General features: G+C 43.4%; 1 protein-coding gene across 1 annotated transcript in view; it reads left to right on the top strand.

Moving 5' to 3' along the window:
- Window positions 1-23,693, top strand: part of SNTB1 (syntrophin beta 1) — a 177,671-nt gene that overhangs the window by 98,737 nt on the left and 55,241 nt on the right. Inside the window, exon 3 of the mRNA XM_077271159.1 lies at window positions 19,512-19,719. Within this exon, the coding sequence (XP_077127274.1) occupies window positions 19,512-19,719 (208 nt within the window). The remainder of the gene's footprint in view (window positions 1-19,511; window positions 19,720-23,693) is intronic.

The following is a 23,693-nucleotide window of genomic DNA, read 5'->3' as shown; positions in this document are numbered from 1 at the left end:
AGGCAGACACCCATTTGCTGCAGCGCTGTTAATGTGACGGCAGTACTGCGGACGATAACAGTCACCGGGAGCAGCGGCGGAGGCTCAGCACTGGACTTGTAGAGGTTGACTAATGCTCATTTTATTTTAAAACAACTGCATCAAGGAAGAGGGGTCATGCAAAACTGGAGAACCCCTAAAATGTCATCCCGGACACAATTAATTGACCAACTTTTTAAAGCCATTTGATAATTTTGATGAAAGTGAAATAATCTCGAGACTTGTCGTGCTCCCTCCTGTAACGCTGGTGGGTCGGATGGTTTGGAGAGTGATGCCATATGTTCCTGCTTTTTCTTTTAAGGCTTGGTGACAAAATAATAACTACTTTTGGCGTGGAGGCCGCTTGATTTGCTACTGAGCGGGCAGTAATTGAGTGATGAGACGAGGAGTAGTGGCTTCTTAGGGATAAGATGTGAAACCCGTTTTCTCGAGGTTTCGGCAAATAAACGCGAGATAATCACTTGGTCCAGCTTGAACTTAAGTGTCTGTCTGTTTTGATGATATTTAATCCATTAAATAAACCATGGAAAAGGCAAATAATTTTCTTTTTGATGGTTAGTCGGGGTGGATTTCATGCTGAAGTTGAAAAAGAAAAATATTTGTGTGTTCCGTTTCGGACAAGTTTTGAAGATTGACTCTTCTCGTAGGTTTTGCCCCCTCCTCCCTGGTTTGGGTGGAGAATTAGGAACATGTTAAACACTCACGTGTATAATGCCTTATGTGTAATATAATCTGAATTTTACAACCCTATAGGAAACCCTATAGCAACCCAGTCCGAGCATTGCGCTGCGATAATCATCCAAGTTATACCGCCGTGTGACTCTTCCCCCAATTTTGTTAATATGCATTAACTCGCTCAGGCTTGCATTACTTTTTCATTGGGCAGAGAGGAATAAGGAGTTGCCAGAAATATAGTATTGGGCATGCTGAAAACTAACTGCCCGATCCTTCTTTTACCCTGACATTTGCTCCCTAGCCCACATGATCCTTACCTTTCTAACCGCATCCTGCTCTAGCATGAACGCTTCCCCGGCGCCCAGCCGGTCTTGCCCTTTCCCTGTTGATACAACACGTAACAGCTGCTGACAATGACTGTCCACAGTGGTGACCTCAGTGATGTTGAAACGCTATTGCTGCTGACAGTGATTGGAAGCAGCGGTGAAAGGTTAATATGTTATATCATCACTAATAAGCAAAGACCGTTGGGGGAACAGGGAAGCATTGAAATGAAATTAGTAAGGTGGCTTGTTCCTGTTGTGCATTTGGAAATTCGCCCCAAGAGACCGACTCAAACCCTACTGAATTGTATTGAATACAAAACCTACAAGAAACAAAATGAGCAAAAACCTGCTGTAACTAAATAAGTAAAAAGCAAAAGTGCATTTATATAACACAGGGTTCTTAGTAATACTGTTTTCGATCAAAAATAGCATAAAAGCCATCCCACGATCGTCAAGGTGCCCCTGATCTGTGCTGCATGTATACCAACTTAATCCAAGCTCAATTTTTCTTTTTTCTATGTATTTTTGCATTCTGTGCAAGCTGGGGTGCGGCCTCCCTCTCCTGAGCTGGAAATTACATTTAAAGGCTTCCCCAGACTGGTGTCCACTGGTTAGGACCTGGTCCGTTTGTCTGCCCTTATTCACACACTGAGGTCAACTCTGACACATGGTATGGTTTTTAATATTAGAGAGCGTAGGACTCGTCCCAATCAGTGTCACCTTGTCGACGGTGGGATGGCTTTAATGCCGTTTATGATCAATAACAGTATTACCAAGAACCCGGAGTTATTTAAATGCTCTTTTCATTTGTACTTATTTAGTTACAGCAGGGTTTTTGCTCAGTTTTTTCCTTTTAGGTTTTGTATTTTATGGCCAATGTGAACATGCGTTTGTGCTGCATGTATACCAACTCAAACCAAGCTCAATTTTTTTTTAATTGTATTGAAGCATTTTGTGAGCATGATTCATCAAGGCAAAGACCATTATGAATGGAGGGGATGAGGTGAGCTGTGACATCACCTATTGTAAATGGTGCATCTTGTGTTATCTACAGTATATAGAGGTGTTATCAGTCATTGTACAGGAGGAGGAGGTGAGCTGTGACATCACCTATTGTGAATGATGGATCCTGTTTTATCTACTGTATATAGAGGTGTTATCAGTCATTGTACAGGAGGAGGTGAGCTGTGACATCAACTATTGTGAATGGTGGATCCTGTATTATCTACTGTATATAGAGGTGTTATCAGTCATTGTACAGGAGGAGGAGTGAGCTGTGACATCACCTATTGTGAATAGTGGATCTTGTGTGATCTGTGTATAGAGGTGTTATCAGTCATTGCACAGGAGGAGGAGGTGAGCTGTGACATCACTTATTGTGAATGGTGGATCCTGTGTTATCTACTGTATATAGAGGTGTTATCAGTCATTGTACAGGAGGAGGAGGTGAGCTGTGACATCACCTATTGTGAATGGTGGATCCTGTGTTATCTACTGTATATAGAGGTGTTATCAGTCATTGTACAGGAGGAGGAGGAGAGCTGTGACATCACCTATTGTGAATGGTGGATCCTGTGTTATCTACTGTATATAGAGGTGTTATCAATCATTGTACAGGAGGAGGAGGAGGTGAGCTGTGACATCACCTATTGTGAATGGTGGATCCTGTGTTATCTACTGTATATAGAGGTGTTATCAGTCATTGTACAGGAGGAGGAGGAGAGCTGTGACATCACCTATTGTGAATGGTGGATCCTGTGTTAGCAAAATTGCATGATTTCTGTTTTTGTTTTTTGTTATATAGATTTATATATATCAAAATGCTTTTAAATATACATTTAACATATGAACCCGATTTAAACATTAAGTTATTTTCTTATGATAGTTTCCTCTAAGACCTGGGAGCAAGTTAGAACCTGAAAGAAAACATCATCTTATTTACAAATTATGACACAATGTGACTTAGTTGCCTTTTCTTTGCCATAATTGCAGTAAAACCTCAATTTTGGAAAACTCCAGCAAAACGATGAGTTTTTGTCACAATTTCAGCACATAGACCGAATGTGGCCACAGTGTGTGAAAGCAGCCTGAAAGTAATCGGCGGCAATCAGCTGATTAAGTAAACGATCATCAGATTATCACATCTTTCATGCGGCCAAAAATCACTCTTCATCAGAAACCAATATCTTCGTGTAATTAGGGGCCGGTAACATTATTGGTCATGACTGTGACGATTTTTGACACTTTTATGACAACTTTAGCAGCTTTAAAAGAGTGTCTACAAAAGGGACGTAAACGTTCTGAAGCCTGAGGTAGCATACGGAAAAGTGTCCGTCATACAGAATAAAGAAAGAATTTCAGTAAAAGTATAAAACTGCAAAAAAAAAAAAGTGATTGAACCACAATAATAAGTGGTAAAACAACATTCCATTTTCAGAAGTCTCAGATTACCTGTAAGGTCGCAGCATTTTCAGCCCCGGTTATTAATCTTTCGTCTCCCTGAGTCACATATTGTGTTTTTTTTCATTTGTTGTTACATCGGATGCGTCATTTCTATCTGACCTTTCCTACACATACCGCGTCTTACTAAATTGCCCCCGTCTTTACTCGACTGTCGACTGTCAACAGCGGTATATTGTGTATACAGGATAAGAGCCCTTACATGGGCGGTGACAACATTATTTCTGTCTGTGTTATTCATTTTTACTAAGGACCTGTTCCCACATGTGAAAATGCCGCTTTTTTGCAGTCATGTGCAGAAAAATATTCAATAACTTAACTGCTTTTAAAATTGCGCTTTTGCTAATTTTTTTAATGTGTTTTCCTCCCTTTCATGTATTTTTGATGCAGATTTTTAAGTGCACTTTTAGTATTGAAATGATAGGCTTCTGCACGTAAAGGAGACCTGACAGCTGATATCGTCTGCCCGATCCGCAGGCAGCATGTATCCAGCACTGCTTGTATAATTTCAGCCAAGCAGGTGAGACTCAAGCGCTGCACCGTTTCAGAGAAAAACATACCTTGAAGGCCTCCGTGGACTGATCTGCATGGGAGACTAGTTGGACAGGCAGTTCCCCAGCAGCTTCTCCACGCCCGCTGCTAATGACTGACAGGTTTCATGCATGAAGAGAGAGGTCTGTCACTCCAGGTAGCTGGAGGGAAGAACCCACCCATCTGACTAGTCTCCTGTGCGGCTCGATCTTCTGCAAGACAGTTTGAGATCGCCTCCTAAGCTCCCTGCAGCACGGCTAGGATCAGCTCCTATGCTCCCTGCAGCAGTTTGAGATAAGCTCCTCTAAATTCCATTTTGCACAGTCTGGGATCAGCTCCAAAGCTCCCTGCAGCACGGTCGGAGATCAGCTCCTGAGCTTCCAGCAGCACTGTATGGGATTAGCTCTTAAGCTCCCTTCACCACGGTCTGGGATCAGCTCCTAAGCTCCCTGCATCACGGTCTGGGATCAGCTCCTAAGCTCCCTGCATCACGGTCTGGGATCAGCTCCTAAGCTTCCTGCATCACAGTCTGGGATCAGCTCCTAAGCTTCTTGCATCACGGTCTGGGATCAGCTCCTAAGCTCCCTGCATCACGGTCTGGGATCAGCTCCAAAGCTCCCTGCAGCACGGTCTGGGATCAGCTCCTAAGCTTCCTGCATCACTGTCTGGGATCAGCTCCAAGGCTCCCTGCAGAACGGTCTGGGATCAGCTCCTAATTTCCCTGTAGCAGCACGGTCTGGGATCAGCTCCTAAGCTCCATGCAGCATGGTCTGGGATCAGCTCCTAAGGTCCCTGCAGCATGGTCTGGGATCAGCTCCTAAGCTCCCTGCATCACAGTCTGGGATCAGCTCCTAAGGTCCCTGCAGCATGGTCTGGGATCAGCTCCTAAACTCCCTGCAGCACGGTCTGGGATTAGCTCCTAAACTCCCTGCAGCACGGTCTGGGATCAGCTCCTAAGCTCCCTGCAGCACGGTCTGGGATCAGCCCCTAAGTTCCCTTTTGCACAGTCTGGGATCAGCTTCTAAGCTCCCTGCAGCACAGTCTAGGATCATCTCCTAAGCTCCCTGCAGCACAGTCTAGGATCATCTCCTAAGCTCCCTGCAGCACAGTCTAGGATCATCTCCTAAGCTCCCTGCAGCACGGTCTGGGTTCAGCCTCTAAGTTCCCTTTTGCACGGTCTGAGATCAGCTGAGCTTCCCAGCAGCATAGTTTGAGGAATTGGATGTTCAGCATCCCAAAAGGATGTTAGACCAATACGTAGTCATATAAATGTTAAATTACTGTCAGATAGGAAGCAGGCATATGGTCAGGGCAAGCAGCAAAAAACACAACAGTAACACAAAAAAAATGCGTAAAAAATGCAGCGTGTAAATATACCCTTATAAAAAAAAAAAGTTGGTAAATTAATCTAAAAAAAAAATTGTGAGTATCATAAAAAAAAGGTTGACAAATGAAAGCAAACCTCACAACTAGTACATGCTGCTGGATCCACGGGCAACATGTATCAGGCATCGGCTGTATGATTTCAGCGATTTATATTTAACTCTGGAACGCTGCGACATTTCAGAGAAAAACATAATTTTTCGAGCCGCCAGTGACCAAACTGCACAGGAGACTGGTTGGAGAAGTTGTCTCCCTTTGTCTTCTCCCTGCCTGCTGCTGATGACTCACAGGTCTCTCCCTATACATGTATGAAGGGAAAGGCCTGTCACTCCAAGGGACGGGCAGGAAGAACCCACCTGTCCCGACTAGGATTCCGTGCGGCTCACTCACCGGCCACATTTATTCTCACCTTATAAAGCGATGGCATGAAATACAGCCAGGTCTACAGTAGCTTCTCCCCATCTGCTCCCCTGGAGTGACAGTTCTCTCCCTATACATGCATTAAGGGAGAGACCTGTGACTCAATGGTAGAACCCACCTGTCCGACTAGTCTCTCATGCGTCTCGGTCACCAGCTGCATTTATTTTCACCTTATAAAGTGATGGCATGCTATACAGTCTGGTCTCCGGTAGTTTCTCCCCATCTGCTCCACTGGAGTGACAGTTCTCTCCCTATACACACATGAAGGGAGAGACCTGTGACTCAAGGAGAGTGGGCGGGAAGTACCTGCGGGGGACCGAGCCACACAGAAGACTATTCAGACAGGTGGGTCCCCAGTTTTTTTTAGACACGGCTGCATTTCACAGTCAAACATTCAATATATGGCTGAAGTCATGCAGTGGATCGGCTGTCAAGTTTCCTGTAAACTGAAAAGAAGTTGCAGGTTTTTATTCTAAAAAAAATAAAAATCTAAAATAGTTTATTTTTTATAAAAATATTTTTAGTATTAAAGTATTAAAAAATAGTGGATTTGTTAATCTAAAAAAAAGTTTCAAGTACCATATAAAAAATGTGAAGTTTTCTAAAAAAAAAGTTGGTAAACTAATCTAATCTCATGGTGAAGCTCTTGTGATAAATGTGAAAACCTTCAGAGCTTTATAAATGGCGCCTGCATGTTGCCGCCCTCTGCTATTTACCTGCGATGCTTACTCTGCACTTAGTGCATTAATCTCGAGAAATCTTAATGGCTGATATCAAGTGAATGTTTTCTTAAGGGCTCTTTCATTTGAACTTTAAAGTCTGTTTATATAGTGGTACAACAACGGGAATGTCCAGGAGTCCCAGGACCGCAGCAGGTTTCCATCTTTAGTAATGTTTAGTCCTGAGTCTAAGTGATGTATGAACTGTAAAAAGCTAATGGGAATTCATCGCCGCTCTAAATATCACTCACAAATGTTATTTTGGTCCTCCCGACAGTGACAATCATTACATTGTAGAGGTGTGGTAGGAAAAGAATTAGGATGAGCAATAAACTGGACATGTGCACGGCCCCATAAAATAATATTGGTCGGAGTGTGATCCGATGTTTTGTTGGATCGCACTCGGACTGAAAATGCGGTCGCCTGAACGAGCCCTCAGGCACACATTTGGGTTAGGTTCCTTGGAAAGCTATAAATCGATTAATATATTTTTGGAGTGTGGGAGGAAACATGAAAAAGATGTAGATAAAAAAAAAATTTGGGGAGAACATAAAATTGTTGTGCAAAATGGTGACCTTGGTTGGATCAAACTCAGATGGTTGCAAAGTAACAAAGTTCTGTCTCAATGGTAGTGATGTAGTGTCACCAGTGTGTCACGTCCTCCTGGGAGATCTGGGGTTAGACGATCATTTCATATTGTGAATCACAGGTCTTCCATTTAGCCTGTGTGTTTTGTTCCTCATATTAAATAGACTTTGTTTCCTTTGGCGCTGAAGATGTTAATGACTCTTTGTATGCTGGTTAGAGACACACAGCTCCATCTCACAGCTGCTCCTGACTTGCTCATTTCTTTTCTCTGTAAATCCTGGCCAGACCTTCTCATCCCCACCTGGGAAAGTTTTCTTCCTGGCTTGCTGGAGTTGGTGTGCTGAAGTTGAAGTTTGTAGTTGCTGCTGGAGATTGTTATTGGGTGTATGCTTTCTCCATTGTCCTATTCCCATTTGGTTTGTACCTTCCTATCCTTCCCTTTATTCCTCTCTACCCTTGGTGAGTGTTTTAGTATGTAAGTTGCTTTTTGTTATCTCTGTTTGTCTTACTTGTTTGTACACTAACAAACATATCTGCCCCAGGCCTACTGGGAGAGCTGGAGGGGACAGCTTAGGACATTAACAGGAGCATAGTAAGGTCAGAGACTCAGGCCCCTCTACTTTCAAGAGTACCCCTGGGCAAGGGATAGTTAGGTTCCCAGTTCCAGGGACAGTTTGAGGTCCCCCTTCCTCACCGAAGACCATGACTGCGTGACACCTCGGCTAGGAGTAAAAACAGTCAACATACTGTATGCATAATAGTTTAGTTGGGCTCCTATAATAGTTATTTTTCCAACATAAGATGACTGTACCGTGTCTGGTACGAAGACAACACTAGCCGTAAGGTAAATCATTACGGTTGGCATTGAGTCAGGAAGAAATTCTGTGAGATTTCAGCTCTGAAGCCTCCAGAAGGCTTCATACACACATCCATATTATGGCTCCAATGAGCACCTCAAGTCCTTATACAAATTAAATACATTAATCAAACAAAAAAATCCACAACATTCTGTACTGCATATCTCATCTGTTGTATGGCAGCTTACAGACACATATAGCACAAACATCTCCTGACAGAGAGCAGCAAAATCATCTGTAGTCATGATATGGTGTGCATACACGCGTTTAGGCCTGAACTTTATCTGTACATGCTTATTATTTCATATTATGGCATGATCCATCACTTGCCATAGGCATCAAGATGTTCTTTTCTACTAGCATCGCAAGTGTGGGGACTTGCCAACTCTCCACTCCAATGGCAGATCACAAGAGAAGGGAAAATTGGGCATGTTGGATTTCAAAGATACAAGTCTCTACTAGAAAGGATCTGGAAGTCAATTATTCCCTTCTACCCTTCGAAATAAATAAGTCGACTTTACAGAACTGAGCATGCACGTGTACAGAGAGTTGGGGAAAAATGTCAAGTCACAAAATGAGTAGACTGTAATTTAATGAGTATGGAAAATTTTAGATTGACTATTTTCTGAAATATAAATTCATAGAAGGAGTTGCCAACAATATAAAACAAGCCATTGGGAAGTACAAGCACTGATGTGCTGGTGGTCCACCTGGTGTTTGTTTACATGCGGATAGGATGTAAACAAACACCGGAAGGACAGCCGCAGCGTCAGTGCTGGGTCACGCGGGAAAGAAGAGCTGAGTACAGTTTGTTTTTTTGTTTTATAACATTTGCAGCTGATTTTATTTAAAAGATAGATTACCACAATAATATGTGTGACCAGATTTAACTGAACCGTCAGTTGTCCTTCAGCTGTTCGTTATTCTTCTGAGGTTGTACTTTGGTCATACTTTTCTAAATTTCCTTGTGGGACATCGGGATTACCCGTTACCACCCCTTGCTTAATATCACAGCATGTCATCATCTGGGTGAAGGAAACACTAGGTGAGATTTGAAAGGTGCCAGGGAGATTTTCCAACTCTTCCAGAAAACCAGGAACGGTCTCTTTGTTTTATTTGAGGGACTATTTTGAACATTCCTGGCAACTAGGACCTACTTGTTACTCTAGCTCATTATGTAGACACCTTCGTCAAGGGGATCATAGTCTGGGCAAAGCAAACACTTTTCTAAAAGACCAGGAATTTTCTCTTTTTTTGAGGGACTATCTTGATCATTTTTCGGCAACTAGGACCTACTTGTAACTTCAGCTCATCATTTAGACACCTTGTTCAATACGACCACCTTTTGGGCAAAGGAAACACTGGGTGAGATTTGTAAGCTGAGAGAGAGATTTTCCAACTGTTCTAGAAGACCAGGGATTTTCTCTTTTTTTTTTTTTTGAGGGACTATATTGAACATTCCTGGCAACTAGGGCCTACTTGTAACTCTAGCTCATTATGTACAAGACACCATCGCCAAGGCGATCATAGTCTGGGCAAAGGAAACGCTAGGTGAGAATTGTAAGGTGCCAGGGAGTTTTTCCAACTCTTCTAGAAGACTACAAACATTCTCTCTTTTTTGAGGGACTATCTTGAACATTCCTGGCAATTAGAACCTAATTGTAACTTTAGGTCATCATCTAGACACCTTCGTAAAGGCGACCATCGTCTGGGCAAAGGAAACACTGGGTGACATTTGTAAGGTGTCAGGGAGATTTTCCAACTTTTCTAAAAGACCAAGAACTTTCTCTTTTTTATTGAGGGACAATCTTGAATATTCCTGGCAACTAGGATCCACATGTAACTCTAGCTCATCATCTAGACACCATGTTCAAGGTAACCACTGTCTGGGCAAAGGAAACACTGAGTGAGATTTGTAAACTGAGAGAGAGATTTTCCAACTCTTCTAGAAGACCAGGAATTTTCTCTTTTTATTTGAGGGACTATCTTGAACATTCCTGGCAACAAGGACCCACTTGTAACTCTAGCTCATAATGTACAAGACACCATCGTCAAGGCGATCATAGTCTGGGCAAAGGAAACGCTAGGTGAGATTTGTAAGGTGCCAGGGAGTTTTTCCAACTCTTCTAGAAGACCACGAACATTCTCTCTTTTTTTGAGGGACTATCTTGAACATTCCTGGCAACTAGAACCTAATTGTAACTTTAGGTCATCATCTAGATACCTTCGTAAAGGTGACCATCGTCTGGGCAAAAGAAACACTGGGTGACATTTGTAAGGTGTCAGGGAGATTTTCCAACTTTTCTAAAAGACCAAGAACTTTCTCTTTTTTATTGAGGGACAATCTTGAATATTCCTGGCAACTAGGATCCACATGTAACTCTAGCTCAACATCTAGACACCTTGTTCAAGGTAACCACTGTTGTGGATTCTGTTTGTGGGCTCCCTCTGGTGGTTACTGCTGGTACTGGGTGACTTTGGTGGGTTGCGGCCTTTGGTTTCCACCTGTCCATCAGTGGCTGGGTGTTTCCTATTTTACCTGGCCTTTCTGTCATTTCCCTTGCCGGCTATCAATGTATTCAGATGTGCTCTGTTTGGTTCCTGCCTACCTGCTCCCAGATCTTTCAGGATAAGCTAAGTGCTGATTTTCAGTTGTTTGTTTTTTTGTCCAGCTTGCTTATTATGTCTCTATGCTAGCTGGTAGCTCTAGTGGACTGAGGTTCTCCCCATGTGCCATGAGTTGGCACATGGGTTCTTGTAATCTCAGGATGGTTTTTTTTGATTAGGTTTTTTTGCTGACCGCTCAGTCCCCTTTTGTATCGTTCTGCTTTCTAGTTTACAGCGGGCCTCAATTTGCTAAAACTATATATATCATCTCTATGTGTGTGCCTTCCTCTCATTTCACCGTCAATACATGTGGGGGGCAACTATATCTTTTGGGGTTCATTCCGCTGGAGGCAAGTGAGGTTTTTATTTTCTCTGCAGTGCTAGTTAGCTCTTAGGCTGGTGCGTGGCGTCTAGAACCAACGTAGGCACGCTCCCTGGCTATCTCTAGTTGCGTTTGTCAGGCGTAGGGCAGCGGTCAGCCCAGGTTCCATCACCCTAGAGCTCGTCCGTAATATATTTGTACTTTGCTTGTCCTGTGCTATCCCTAGCCATTGGGATTCATGACAGTATAGCCGGCCCACAAAGTGTTAATTGTTTGGGCTGAAGCAGGAGAAAGAGAAGTGTTTAAGGGAAATTTTTTTTTTTTTTTTTTCCCTTCAGAGTTTTGCTGCCTAGCCCTTAATTGCTGTCTAGCTGCTTCTTACCTCCTCTTAACCCTTGAATGGCTCTGATCTTAGCTGTTTAACATGGATGTCCAGAGTTTGGCTTCCAGCCTGAGTAATCTCGCGGCAAAAGTTCAAAACATACAGGATTTTGTTGTTCACACTCCCATGTCTGAACCTAGAATTCCTATTCCAGAGTTCTTTTCTGGAGATAGATCTACCTTCCTGAATTTCAGGAACAATTGTAAATTGTTTCTTTCTTTAAAATCTCGCTCCTCTGGAGACCCTGCTCAACAGGTCAAGATTGTTATATCTTTCCTGCGGGGCGACCCTCAGAATTGGGCATTTGCATTGGCACCAGGGGATCCTGCATTGCTCAGTGTGGATGCGTTTTTTCTGGCATTGGGATTGCTCTATGAGGAACCCAACCTGGAGATTCAGGCTGAAAAGGCTTTATTAGCCCTCTCTCAGGGGCATGATGAAGCGGAGATATATTGTCAGAAGTTTCGGAAATGGTCGGTGCTTACTCAGTGGAATGAGTGCGCCCTGGCTGCAAACTTCAGAAATGGTCTTTCTGAGGCCATTAAGGATATTATGGTGGGGTTCCCTATGCCTACAGGTCTGAATGAGTCTATGGCTATGGCCATTCAGATTGATCGGCGTTTACGGGAGCGCAAACCCGTGCACCAGTTGGCGGTGTCTTCTGAACAGGCACCTGAGACTATGCAATGTGATAGAATTCAGTCCAGAAGTGAACGGCAAAATTATAGGCGGAAAAATGGATTGTGTTTCTATTGTGGTGATTCAGCTCATGTTATATCAGCATGCTCTAAACGCACAAAAAGGGTTGATAAATCTTTTGCCATTGGTACTCTGCAGCCTAAGTTCATTTTGTCTGTGACTCTGATTTTTTCACTGTCTTCCATTTCCGTCGATGCCTATGTGGATTCGGGCGCTGCCCTGAGTCTTATGGATTGGTCATTTGCTAAACGCTGCGGTTTTAGTCTGGAACCTCTGGAAGTTCCTATTCCTCTGAAGGGAATTGACTCTACACCATTGGCTATGAATAAACCGCAGTATTGGACACAAGTGACCATGCGCATGACTCCCGTTCATCAGGAGGTGATTCGCTTCCTTGTACTTTATAATTTACATGATGTACTAGTGCTTGGTCTGCCATGGTTACAAACTCATAATCCTGTCCTGGACTGGAAAACAATGTCTGTGTTAAGCTGGGGATGTCAGGGGGTTCATGATGATGCACCTCCGATTTCAATCGCTTCATCTACTCCTTCTGAGATCCCTGCGTTTTTGTCTGACTATAGGGATGTTTTTGAGGAGCCTAAGCTCAATTCGCTCCCTCCGCATAGAGATTGTGACTGTGCTATAGAATTGATTCCTGGCAGTAAGTTCCCTAAGGGTCGTTTATTTAATCTGTCACTGCCAGAGCATACTGCTATGCGGAATTATATTAAGGAGTCCTTGGAAAAGGGACATATTCGTCCATCTTCGTCCCCTCTGGGAGCAGGTTTTTTTTTTGTGGCAAAAAAAGATGGTTCCCTGAGGCCTTGTATAGATTATCGCCTTCTGAATAAGATTACAGTCAAGTATCAGTATCCATTGCCATTATTGACTGATTTGTTTGCTCGCATTAAGGGGGCTAGGTGGTTCACTAAGATAGATCTTCGCGGTGCGTATAATCTGGTGCGGATAAAACAGGGTGATGAGTGGAAAACCGCATTTAATACGCCTGAGGGCCATTTTGAGTATTTGGTAATGCCTTTTGGACTCTCCAATGCTCCGTCAGTCTTTCAGTCCTTTATGCACAATATTTTCCGTGAATATCTGGATAAGTTTATGATTGTGTATTTGGATGATATTTTGGTGTTTTCTGATGACTGGGAGTCTCATGTTCTACAGGTCAGGAAGGTGTTTCAGGTTCTGCGGGCCAATTCTCTGTTTGTGAAGGGCTCAAAGTGTCTCTTCGGAGTCCAGAAGATTTCTGTTTTGGGGTACATTTTTTCTCCTTCTACTATTGAGATGGATCCCGTCAAGGTTCAGGCGATTTGTGACTGGACACAACCTACATCTGTTAAGAGCCTTCAGAAGTTCTTGGGGTTTGCTAATTTTTATCGTCGGTTCATTGCTAATTTTTCCAGTATTGTTAAACCTTTGACTGATTTGACTAAAAAGGGTGCTGATGTTGCTGATTGGTCTCCTGCGGCCGTGGAGGCCTTTCAGGAACTTAAGCGCCGGTTTTCTTCTGCTCCTGTGTTGTGTCAACCAGATGTTTCACTTCCTTTTCAGGTTGAGGTTGATGCTTCCGAGATTGGAGCGGGGGCGGTTTTGTCACAGAGAAGTTCTAATGGCTCGGTGATGAAGCCATGTGCATTCTTCTCTAGAAAATTCTCGCCCGCCGAGCGCAATTATGATGTGGGTAATCGGGAGCTTTTGGCCATGAAGTGGGCATTTGAGGAGTGGCGTCATTGGCTTGAGGGTGCTAAACATCGTGTGGTGGTCTTGACTGATCACAAGAATCTCATTTACCTTGAGTCTGCCAGGCGTTTGAATCCTAGACAGGCTCGTTGGTCGTTGTTTTTTTCTCGTTTCAATTTCGTGGTTTCATACCTGCCAGGTTCAAAGAATGTGAAGGCAGATGCTCTTTCCACGAGTTTTGTGCCTGACTCTCCTGGAGACTCTGGGCCTACTGGTATCCTTAGGGATGGGGTAATATTGTCCGCCGTATCCCCAGACTTGCGACGTGCATTGCAGGAGTTTCAGGTGGATAAACCGGATCGTTGTCCACCAGAAAGACTGTTTGTTCCGGATGATTGGACCAGTAGAGTCATCTCCGAGGTCCATTCTTCTGTGTTGGCTGTCATGATTCTCAATGGCGAGAGAACATAGCCCAGCATATATGAGAACTAGCTCTTGGAAGATGGAAACTATACTGACCATGAACTAAACCTGCCGCACAACTAGAAGTGGCCGGGTAGCATGCCTACGTTTTTTAACCCTAGATGCCCAGCGCCAGCCGGAGAACTACCTAATCCTAGCAGAGGAAAAGACAGTCCTGGCTCACCTCTAGAGAAATTTTCCCAAAAGGCAGACAGAGGCCCCCACATATATTGGCGGTGATTTTAGATGAAATGACAAACGTAGTATGAAAATAGGTTTAGCAAAATCGAGGTCCGCTTTCTAGATAGCAGGAAGACAGAAAGGACACTTTCATGGTCAGCAGAAAACCCTATCAAAACACCATCCAGAAATTCCTTTAAGACTCTAGCATTAACTCATAACACCAGAGTGGCAATTTCCGATCACAAGAGCTTTCCAGACACAGTAACGAAACAGCAGCTGTGAACAGGAACAAAATGCAAAAACACACAAGGACAAAAGTCCAACTTAGCTGGGAGTTGTCTAGTAGCAGGAACAAGCACAGAAGGCTTCTGATTACATTGTTGACCGGCAAGAAACTGACAGAGGAGCAAGGTTATATAGCGACTCCCACATCCTGATAGGAGCAGGTGAACAGAGGGGATGATGCACACAAGTTCAATTCCACAAGTGGCCACCGGGGGAGCCCAGAATCCAATTTCACAACAGTTGGCTGGTCATCCTGGAATATTTGGTACTAGAGACTTGGTGGCCAGGTCTTTTTGGTGGCCTTCCTTGTCTAGGGATGTGCGTACCTTTGTGCAGTCTTGTGAAGTGTGTGCTCGAGCTAAGCCTTGCTGTTCTCGGGCCAGTGGGTTGTTGTTATCCTTGCCCATCCCGAAGAGGCCTTGGACGCACATTTCCATGGATTTTATTTCTGATCTCCCGGTTTCACAGAAAATGTCCGTTATCTGGGTTGTGTGTGACCGCTTTTCTAAGATGGTTCATTTGGTGCCCTTGCCTAAGTTGCCTTCCTCCTCTGAGTTGGTCCCTTTATTTTTTCAGAACGTGGTTCGTTTGCATGGGATTCCGGAGAATATCGTTTCTGACAGGGGATCCCAGTTTGTGTCTAGATTTTGGCGGACGTTTTGTGCCAAGATGGGCATTGATTTGTCTTTCTCGTCTGCATTCCATCCTCAGACGAATGGCCAGACGGAGCGAACTAATCAGACCTTGGAAACTTATTTGAGGTGTTTTGTTTCTGCTGATCAAGATGACTGGGTTGCTTTTTTGCCACTGGCCGAATTTGCTCTTAATAATCGGGCTAGTTCGGCCACATTGGTCTCTCCTTTTTTTTGTAATTCGGGGTTTCATCCTCGTTTTTCCTCTGGTCAGGTGGAGCCTTCGGATTGTCCTGGAGTGGACGTGGTGGTGGACAGGCTACATCAGATTTGGAATCAGGTGGTGGACAATTTGAAGTTATCTCAGGAGAAGACTCAGCAGTTTGCTAATCGCCGTCGCCGCGTGGGTCCCCGACTTCTTGTTGGGGATTTGGTGTGGTTGTCTTCTCGTTTTGTCCCTATGAAGGTCTCTTCTCCTAAGTTCAAGCCTCGGTTCATCGGTCCTTATAGGATCTCGGAGATTCTTAACCCTGTATCTTTTCGTTTGGATCTCCCAGCATCGTTTGCTATTCATAATGTGTTCCATCGGTCGTTGTTGCGGAGGTATGAGGTGCCCGTTGTTCCTTCGGTTGAGCCTCCTGCTCCGGTGCTGGTGGAGGGAGAATTGGAGTATGTTGTTGAGAAGATCTTGGATTCTCGTGTTTCCAGACGCAAACTCCAGTATTTGGTTAAGTGGAAGGGTTATGGTCAGGAGGATAATTCCTGGGTGGTCGCCTCCGATGTTCATGCGACTGATTTGGTCCGCGCCTTCCATAGAGCTCACCCTGATCGCCCCGGGGGTTCTCGTGAGGGTTCGGTGACCCCTCCTCAAGGGGGGGGTACTGTTGTGGATTCTGTTTGTGGGCTCCCTCTGGTGGTTACTGCTGGTACTGGGTGACTTTGGTGGGTTGCGGCCTTTGGTTTCCACCTGTCCATCAGTGGCTGGGTGTTTCCTATTTTACCTGGCCTTTCTGTCATTTCCCTTGCCGGCTATCAATGTATTCAGATGTGCTCTGTTTGGTTCCTGCCTACCTGCTCCCAGATCTTTCAGGATAAGCTAAGTGCTGATTTTCAATTGTTTGGTTTTTTGTCCAGCTTGCGTATTATGTCTCTATGCTAGCTGGTAGCTCTAGTGGACTGAGGTTCTCCCCATGTGCCATGAGTTGGCACATGGGTTCTTGTAATCTCAGGATGTTTTTTTTTGATTAGGTTTTTTTGCTGACCGCTCAGTCCCCTTTTGTATCGTTCTGCTTTCTAGTTTACAGCGGGCCTCAATTTGCTAAAACTATATATATCATCTCTATGTGTGTGCCTTCCTCTCATTTCACCGTCAATACATGTGGGGGGCAACTATATCTTTTGGGGTTCATTCCGCTGGAGGCAAGTGAGGTCTTTATTTTCTCTGCAGTGCTAGTTAGCTCTTAGGCTGGTGCGTGGCGTCTAGAACCAACGTAGGCACGCTCCCTGGCTATCTCTAGTTGCGTTTGTCAGGCGTAGGGCAGCGGTCAGCCCAGGTTCCATCACCCTAGAGCTCGTCCGTAATATATTTGTACTTTGCTTGTCCTGTGCTATCCCTAGCCATTGGGATTCATGACAAACCACTGTCTGGGCAAAGGAAACACTGAGTGAGATTTGTAAACTGAGAGAGAGATTTTCCAACTCTTCTAGAAGACCAGGAATTTTCTTTTTTTGAGGGACTATCTTGAACATTCCTGGCAACAAGGACCTACTTGTTACTCTAGGTCATCATCTAGACACTTTGGTCAAGGCGTCTTACCGTAACTTGTGGTTCCCCCAGTGCCATCCTAGCAGCACCTGTCCCTTGCACAGTTCTAATGGATGGTATCATTTTTGTCTTCGAAGAAAACTTAGAGAGCAGAGACCAATCTTCTAAATGATCTCTGAGAGTTCTGCCGTGTCAGTTCATCTTGCCCTTATGTGGCTTTGCCCTCGATGAAACATCTGAAATATATTACAGCCTGATGTGTCCGTGAGTGAGAAGAAAGACATTAGTTGTGTCTCCTCATTGCCAAGACACTGCCGAGTGCTCCAGGTATATCTTATAGAAGGAATTGCAGAAGAAGAACAGAAATACTGATGGATTGTAACTTTCTAGCCATCAATGGAGACAATTTTATCATGTTTTCCCATAACCATGGCAGGCAGACCATGCAGATCGCTGACCGCCGGCCCCAGATAAGGTTTGGGACAGATTTCCATATAGAAAATACACTTGCAGGGAAATCAAGTCTTTCTGATGAGCTCCAGGAATAGACCCGGCTGAAAACCTATGGAGACCTAAGAAAATGTTATTGGTGGAATTCAGGGGGATGAAGGATTGGTATGTGCCGCTTATAGAGAGTAATTACACAGAGGTGATGATGACATAAGGCTAAATCGGGAAGGAATACATCACTGGCCAGGAGATCACTGGGAAAGAAACCATGGAGGCCGATTACCATGAGAACTGGGAAGTCTCCGGGCTCTGAATGTGAGGGACCATCTGGGAGCCGGTGATGTCTTACCGCTCAATTAGGCAGATTTGCAGGACTCTAGAAAAGCAGGGTGATAGCCGAGCACTATCATGGAGGTCACATTAAGGACGTATTATGATTTTTTTTTTAGGGCATGTTATTTTTGTTGTTAGGGCTAGAAAAAAAATAATTTTGCAATTGTATTTTGTTCAAAATTTTGCACCATTGCTGCAGTGAAAAATGAGGTAACTGAGAATCTTTCAGTGCGCTCGCTATGACAGTCTAACGGGGGGATTGTGGTTCTTTTTATGCCGAACTCTGAGCTCTGCTCAACTGATTTAGGACCACAGACCAATAATGCGTGGCACTGGTGAAATAAAATGCCTAGAAAAGCAAAACTATGCAATTATTTTTTTTAAAGAAAGCCAATTGCAGAAATGATTGTTAGCTCCAAATACATCCACGTAAGTAAAAAGAAAAAAGTGAAGAAAAAAACGTCCCAAAAAGTAGGCAACCGTTTAAGGATACATACTCTGAAAGAATCAATTAAAAATCCAATATCTATCTACAGTATCTATCATCTATCTATGATATATCTATCTATTATCTATGTATTATCTATCTATCTATTATCTATCTTCTATCTATCATCTATCTATTATCTATCATCTATCTATTATCTATGTATTATCTACCTATCTATCTATCTATCTATCTATTATCTATCATCTATCTATTATCTATCATCTATCTATTATCTATGTATTATCTACCTATCTATCTATCTATCTATCTATTATCTATCATCTATCTATCTCTATCTATCATCTATCTATTATCTATCATCTATCTATTATCTATGTATTATCTATCTATCTATTATCTATCTATTATCTATCTTCTATCTATCATCTATCTATTATCTATCATCTATCTATTATCTATGTATTATCTACCTATCTATCTATCTATCTATCTATCTATCTATCTATCTATCTATCTATTATCTATCATCTATCTATCTCTATCTATCATCTATCTATTATCTATGTATTATCTATCTATCTATTATCTATCTATTATCTATCTTCTATCTATCATCTATCTATTATCTATCATCTATCTATTATCTATGTATTATCTACCTATCTATCTATCTATCTATCTATCTATCTATCTATCTATCTATCTATTATCTATCATCTATCTATCTCTATCTATCATCTATCTATTATCTATGTATTATCTATCCATCTATTATCTATCTATTATCTATCTTCTATCTATCATCTATCTATTATCTATCATCTATCTATTATCTATCTATCTATCTATCTATTATCTATCATCTATCTATCTATCTATCTATCTATCTATCTATCTATCTATCTATCTATCTATCTATCTATCTATCTTTCTAGTAAGCCACACCATCAGCAGTAGGAATATTAAAGGGGGACACTGAAATACATAATTACGCACTGTTGTTTCCTACATCTATGCAAGGACCAATGTAACTAAATAAATAAATGTAGCTCCGCACTGCACTGACTTGTTTTAGATCTATACAGTATACTGCCGCTCCCTGCACCACCGACTTGTTTTGCGTCTCTCTCTAGTATGCTGCTGGAGAAATCCTAGAGATTCATTACACTCCGGATAGATGATGTAGAAAGCAGATAAACATTGGGTTTTGCATTGATCGATACGTTCTCGGTGTTCCTTTTTTGCAGACACCTGGAGCTGCATTCTCCTGATGCCAAGCATACGGTCGTGCTAAGAAGCAAAGATCCAGCCACGGCCCAGACCTGGTTCACTGCGATCCACGGCGCAGCGGCCGAACAGGCTGCGAGGGCGATTACAGAGGTGAAAGATCAGCTCGGAAAAAATGGCATCTCCGGGAGCCAAGAAATCCGGCACATGGGCTGGTTGGCGGAGAAGGTAAATGCTCACAATACACATCTCATTGGCAGCAGCCATTACTGGTGGACAGGGAGTAAAGACCCGGAATACATTTCCCACCCTTTAAAGCATTGTCCAGAAAAAAACATGGCGGCTTTCTTCTACAGATAACGATCCGGTATTGCCGCTCAGTTCTATTGAACGGGGATGAGCTGTAATACCACAAACCAACCTGGTGACAGGTGTGGCGCTGTTGTTGGAAGATAGGTAGCAATGTTCCTTTTATTGTAGCCCAGATGACTTAGTTCTAAATGCTTTTTTTTAGGATAGGAAACTAAAACAAGTCTGTGTAGAATTAAAAGGCAGCATATGTACAGCAGATAGACATTCATATCATACATATAGATAACTTTATTAAAGTGATAGTTACCCTGCTAGGAATTTAAAGGGGTTGCCCAGGATCATCCAAACATATGGGGCTGAACTGCACTCCTATTTTATGCACAAGAGTGGCGCTGTTTTCTATCCAGTCTGCTATACAACAGCCTGCCTCTTCACGTCACACAGGCTTGTTTTCATTCTTTATTTTTCACTGGGAAGCATTGGAATATCACATAATCATTAAGTTTCAGGGCAAAGACATTGATAAAACAATGTGCTGTATACAAAACACCTCGAAATATATAAAGCCCAGCTCTGCCCAAAAACATCCTCAGAACTGCACCGAAAAACCTTCTTTTTTGCTCCTTTTGCGGGCTGATCTGTGGGACAGTGTGGGACGGTTGGCGGCTGAGTGTAATGTCGGGTACATTGTGGGGAATTTATCTCTCCCTTTGGGACAGTTTTACATCGAAAACGCGTTTGTGCAAAAATTTAGCGAATTTTTTGTATTTTTCAATTTTGCAGCAGCCTCAATGCGTTACTAAAAAGATGTTGGGAAGAAATTGGCAATAAGTAATAGTGGAAATCTGTGCTGGCTCATAGTCCGATCTGAGCTGGTGGAATTCCCTGTCAAAATTATTTCCACCGTTTTGTTTTCCGGTTGTTGTAGCAGTTACCTTTTTTCAGCCATCAAGTAATGATTAAGGCAGACTCATCTTTGTCTGCCACCTACTATAAGGTGACTATTAAGGTACGTTCCCACGGTCAGTAAATGCTGCGGGTTGGATATTCTGGTATATATGTCCCCCAACCTGGTATATATGTCCCTATCCTGTGCCCCATCCTGGTATATATGCCCCATCCTGGTATATATGCCCCCCTATCCTGTGCCCCATCCTGGTATATATGTCCCCATCCTGTGCCCCGTACTGGTATATATGTCCCCATCCTGTGCCCCATCCTGGTATATATGTCCCCCTATCCTGTGCCCCATCCTGGTATATATGTCCCCATCCTGTGCCCCATCCTGGTATATATGTCCCCCTATCCTGTGCCCCATCCTGGTATATATGTCCCCCTATCCTGTGCCCCATCCTGGTATATATGCCCCCATCCTGGTATATATGTCCCCATCCTGTTTCCCATCCTGATATATATATCCCCATCCTGTGCTCCATCCTGGTATATATGTCCTCCATCCTGGCCCCATCCTGGTATATATGCCCCCATCTTGTGCCCCATCCTGGTATATATGTCCTCATCCTGTGCCCCATCCTCGTATATATGTCCCCATCCTGGTATACATGTCCCCATCCTGTGCCCCATCCTGGTATATATGTCCTCCATCCTGGCCCCATCCTTATATATATTCCCCCATCCTGTGCCCCGTCCTGGTAGATATGCCCCCATCCTGTGCCCCATCCTGGTAGATATGTCCCCATCCTGTGCCCCATCCTGGTGTATATGTCCCCATCCTGTGCCCCATCCTGGTATATGTCCCCATCCTGTGCCCCATCCTGGTATATGGCCCCATCCTGTGCCCCATCCTGGTATGTATGTCCTCATCCTGTGCCCCATCCTAGTATACATGTCCCCATCCTGTGCCCAATCCTGGTATATATAGCCCCCTTTCTTCCACTGTTCCTTCATGTAAAAAAATAAAATGATTTTACTCACCTTGCCCCCACGCCATCGCCACGTGATGTCCTCTTCTGAAGGTGGCAGCTGACTTCAGCATGCAAACGACGGGCAGCACATGACGTAACTGCCATGCACCCCCAGTCACGGCCTCACCGACGTCAGCTGCTGGCCTCTGATTGGCCGGCAACGTGTAGCGACAGAGAGGAGCAGAAGACCATAGCGTCTGATTTCTCCTACATCTACACTGATCAGAAGCCCTTCACCTTCATATTAAACGGTGTAAATTTGTTTTAGCAGTGCAAGGGTTAATTTGCTCAGTTGAGAGCTCCTGGAAGCTTTCCTGCATTAAGGCTCTCAGCTGTGCACTGTCAGCCACCCCATCTCCTATATAATCTGGGCCCTGGCTAGCACTCAATGTCAGAGGTAGCTTATGCTGCATGTCTAGAGGTTGCTGATGGTTGTTATTGGAAAAGTCGTGTGGTGGGTTTATCTGTGACTTTTGCTTTGTTTTGAGTGTGTGATAATTCCCTTTTTTCTCCTACTTTGACTTAACCCCATCCTCCACTCCCTGGTGTATTCCTCTGTTTTATGTGTGAGTATATTATAGGTTTGGTATTTTTCTTTACCCCTGTTAGTCTGGTTGGTGTATTACGGTATACAAATACTCCCCTCTTCCCTGGGTGGGGGAAGGGTACAGACTGAGGGCGGATTCAGCAGCTAAAGCCAGGTACGTGGCCTTGGCATCTTCACCATCAGAAGTAATCTGGGGAATAGGGCGCCCCTAGCATTAGGTACAGAGAAGGAGCCTTTGGCCCTGGTGACCCTCGATTTGTGACAATGTAAATATTGGACCACTCTCGGAAGTCATCCGAATTCAATCTGATTTTTTCACGGACTCTTTGACTTGCATTGCTGATTTTGATATGACCCTAGTATCAAAATACAACAGGTCTCCAATATTTTCCGTCAACCTCATTGTCCGAGGAAAAAAATCAGACATGTGAATGCCCATACAGACTATCACAGGTCTGAGTGCGAACCATGAAAATCGCAGCACTCGTACAGAAAAATTGAACATGTGAATGAGCGTCTCTGTCCTGGAGGGGACTTGCTGCAGTAGAAGCTGCTACCAATGACTTGGCCCTTTAGATAATGGAATTCTCTAAACTTTTTTGTTTCTCCGCTGTCTCCTGACTTCCTATTTGCCAGAGGGCCGTGCGCTTCTGTTCTTGATAGCGGAGAGACAAGTTGTGAAGTTGATTTTTTTTTACAAACATTTTGCAATTTTACCCATTTAACAATTTGAGTCGGTTCCTTAAATTAGCGAAAGTCATTGTGAAAAATAGGACAAGCTTATTTCTTTATTTTTTGATAACAAAGCTCAGCACAGTGTTGGTCCCGTCACGTCACACCCTGCCAGGTACATCAGAACAGCTTAGAAAACCGATCACTGCGTTTCATCGAAAACAAAAAATTATTGATTACGTTTGAGATCCAAACCAATCTTTTTTTTTTTTTTAATGTTCTTTATACTCCAAGCCGTCGTATGACGCACGTGCGCCTCTGTCTCCGAGCAGGACTGATAATTGCTGCTTGTTTTGGGTTTTGCCTTATTAAGACATTCCGACCTTTGTGATTATTTGGCTATTTGTTTAGTAAATACCGTTTGGCTCCATTTTTAATGTTCCTGTTCTCTCAGCTGCTTCCAAAACATTCTTGGCTATATTAAAAAAGTGCTCCCGTAAAAGTTTTTAACTCCTAATATACTGCAGTCACCATATTAAACAGCGCTGTGTACTTACAATTGCTCATTTTACCTTTCTACCCTGCTGATTCTTCTCTTTTCCATTAGGTCTGTGATTAAAAGAGTAAAAGCAGAGTAGCTGAATCCTTCTAAGTTCCATGTAGAAACAGGAGATCAATTTTCCCTGTATGAGTCATCACTGCAAAAGTCGCTGGCAGAGGGAAGGAGCGGAGCAGCTTTGTCGGGA

Source organism: Ranitomeya variabilis, chromosome 6 (genome assembly GCF_051348905.1).
Source record: "Ranitomeya variabilis isolate aRanVar5 chromosome 6, aRanVar5.hap1, whole genome shotgun sequence".
NCBI lineage: Eukaryota > Metazoa > Chordata > Amphibia > Anura > Dendrobatidae > Ranitomeya > Ranitomeya variabilis.
This window is presented reverse-complemented; position numbering and strand designations above follow the sequence as displayed.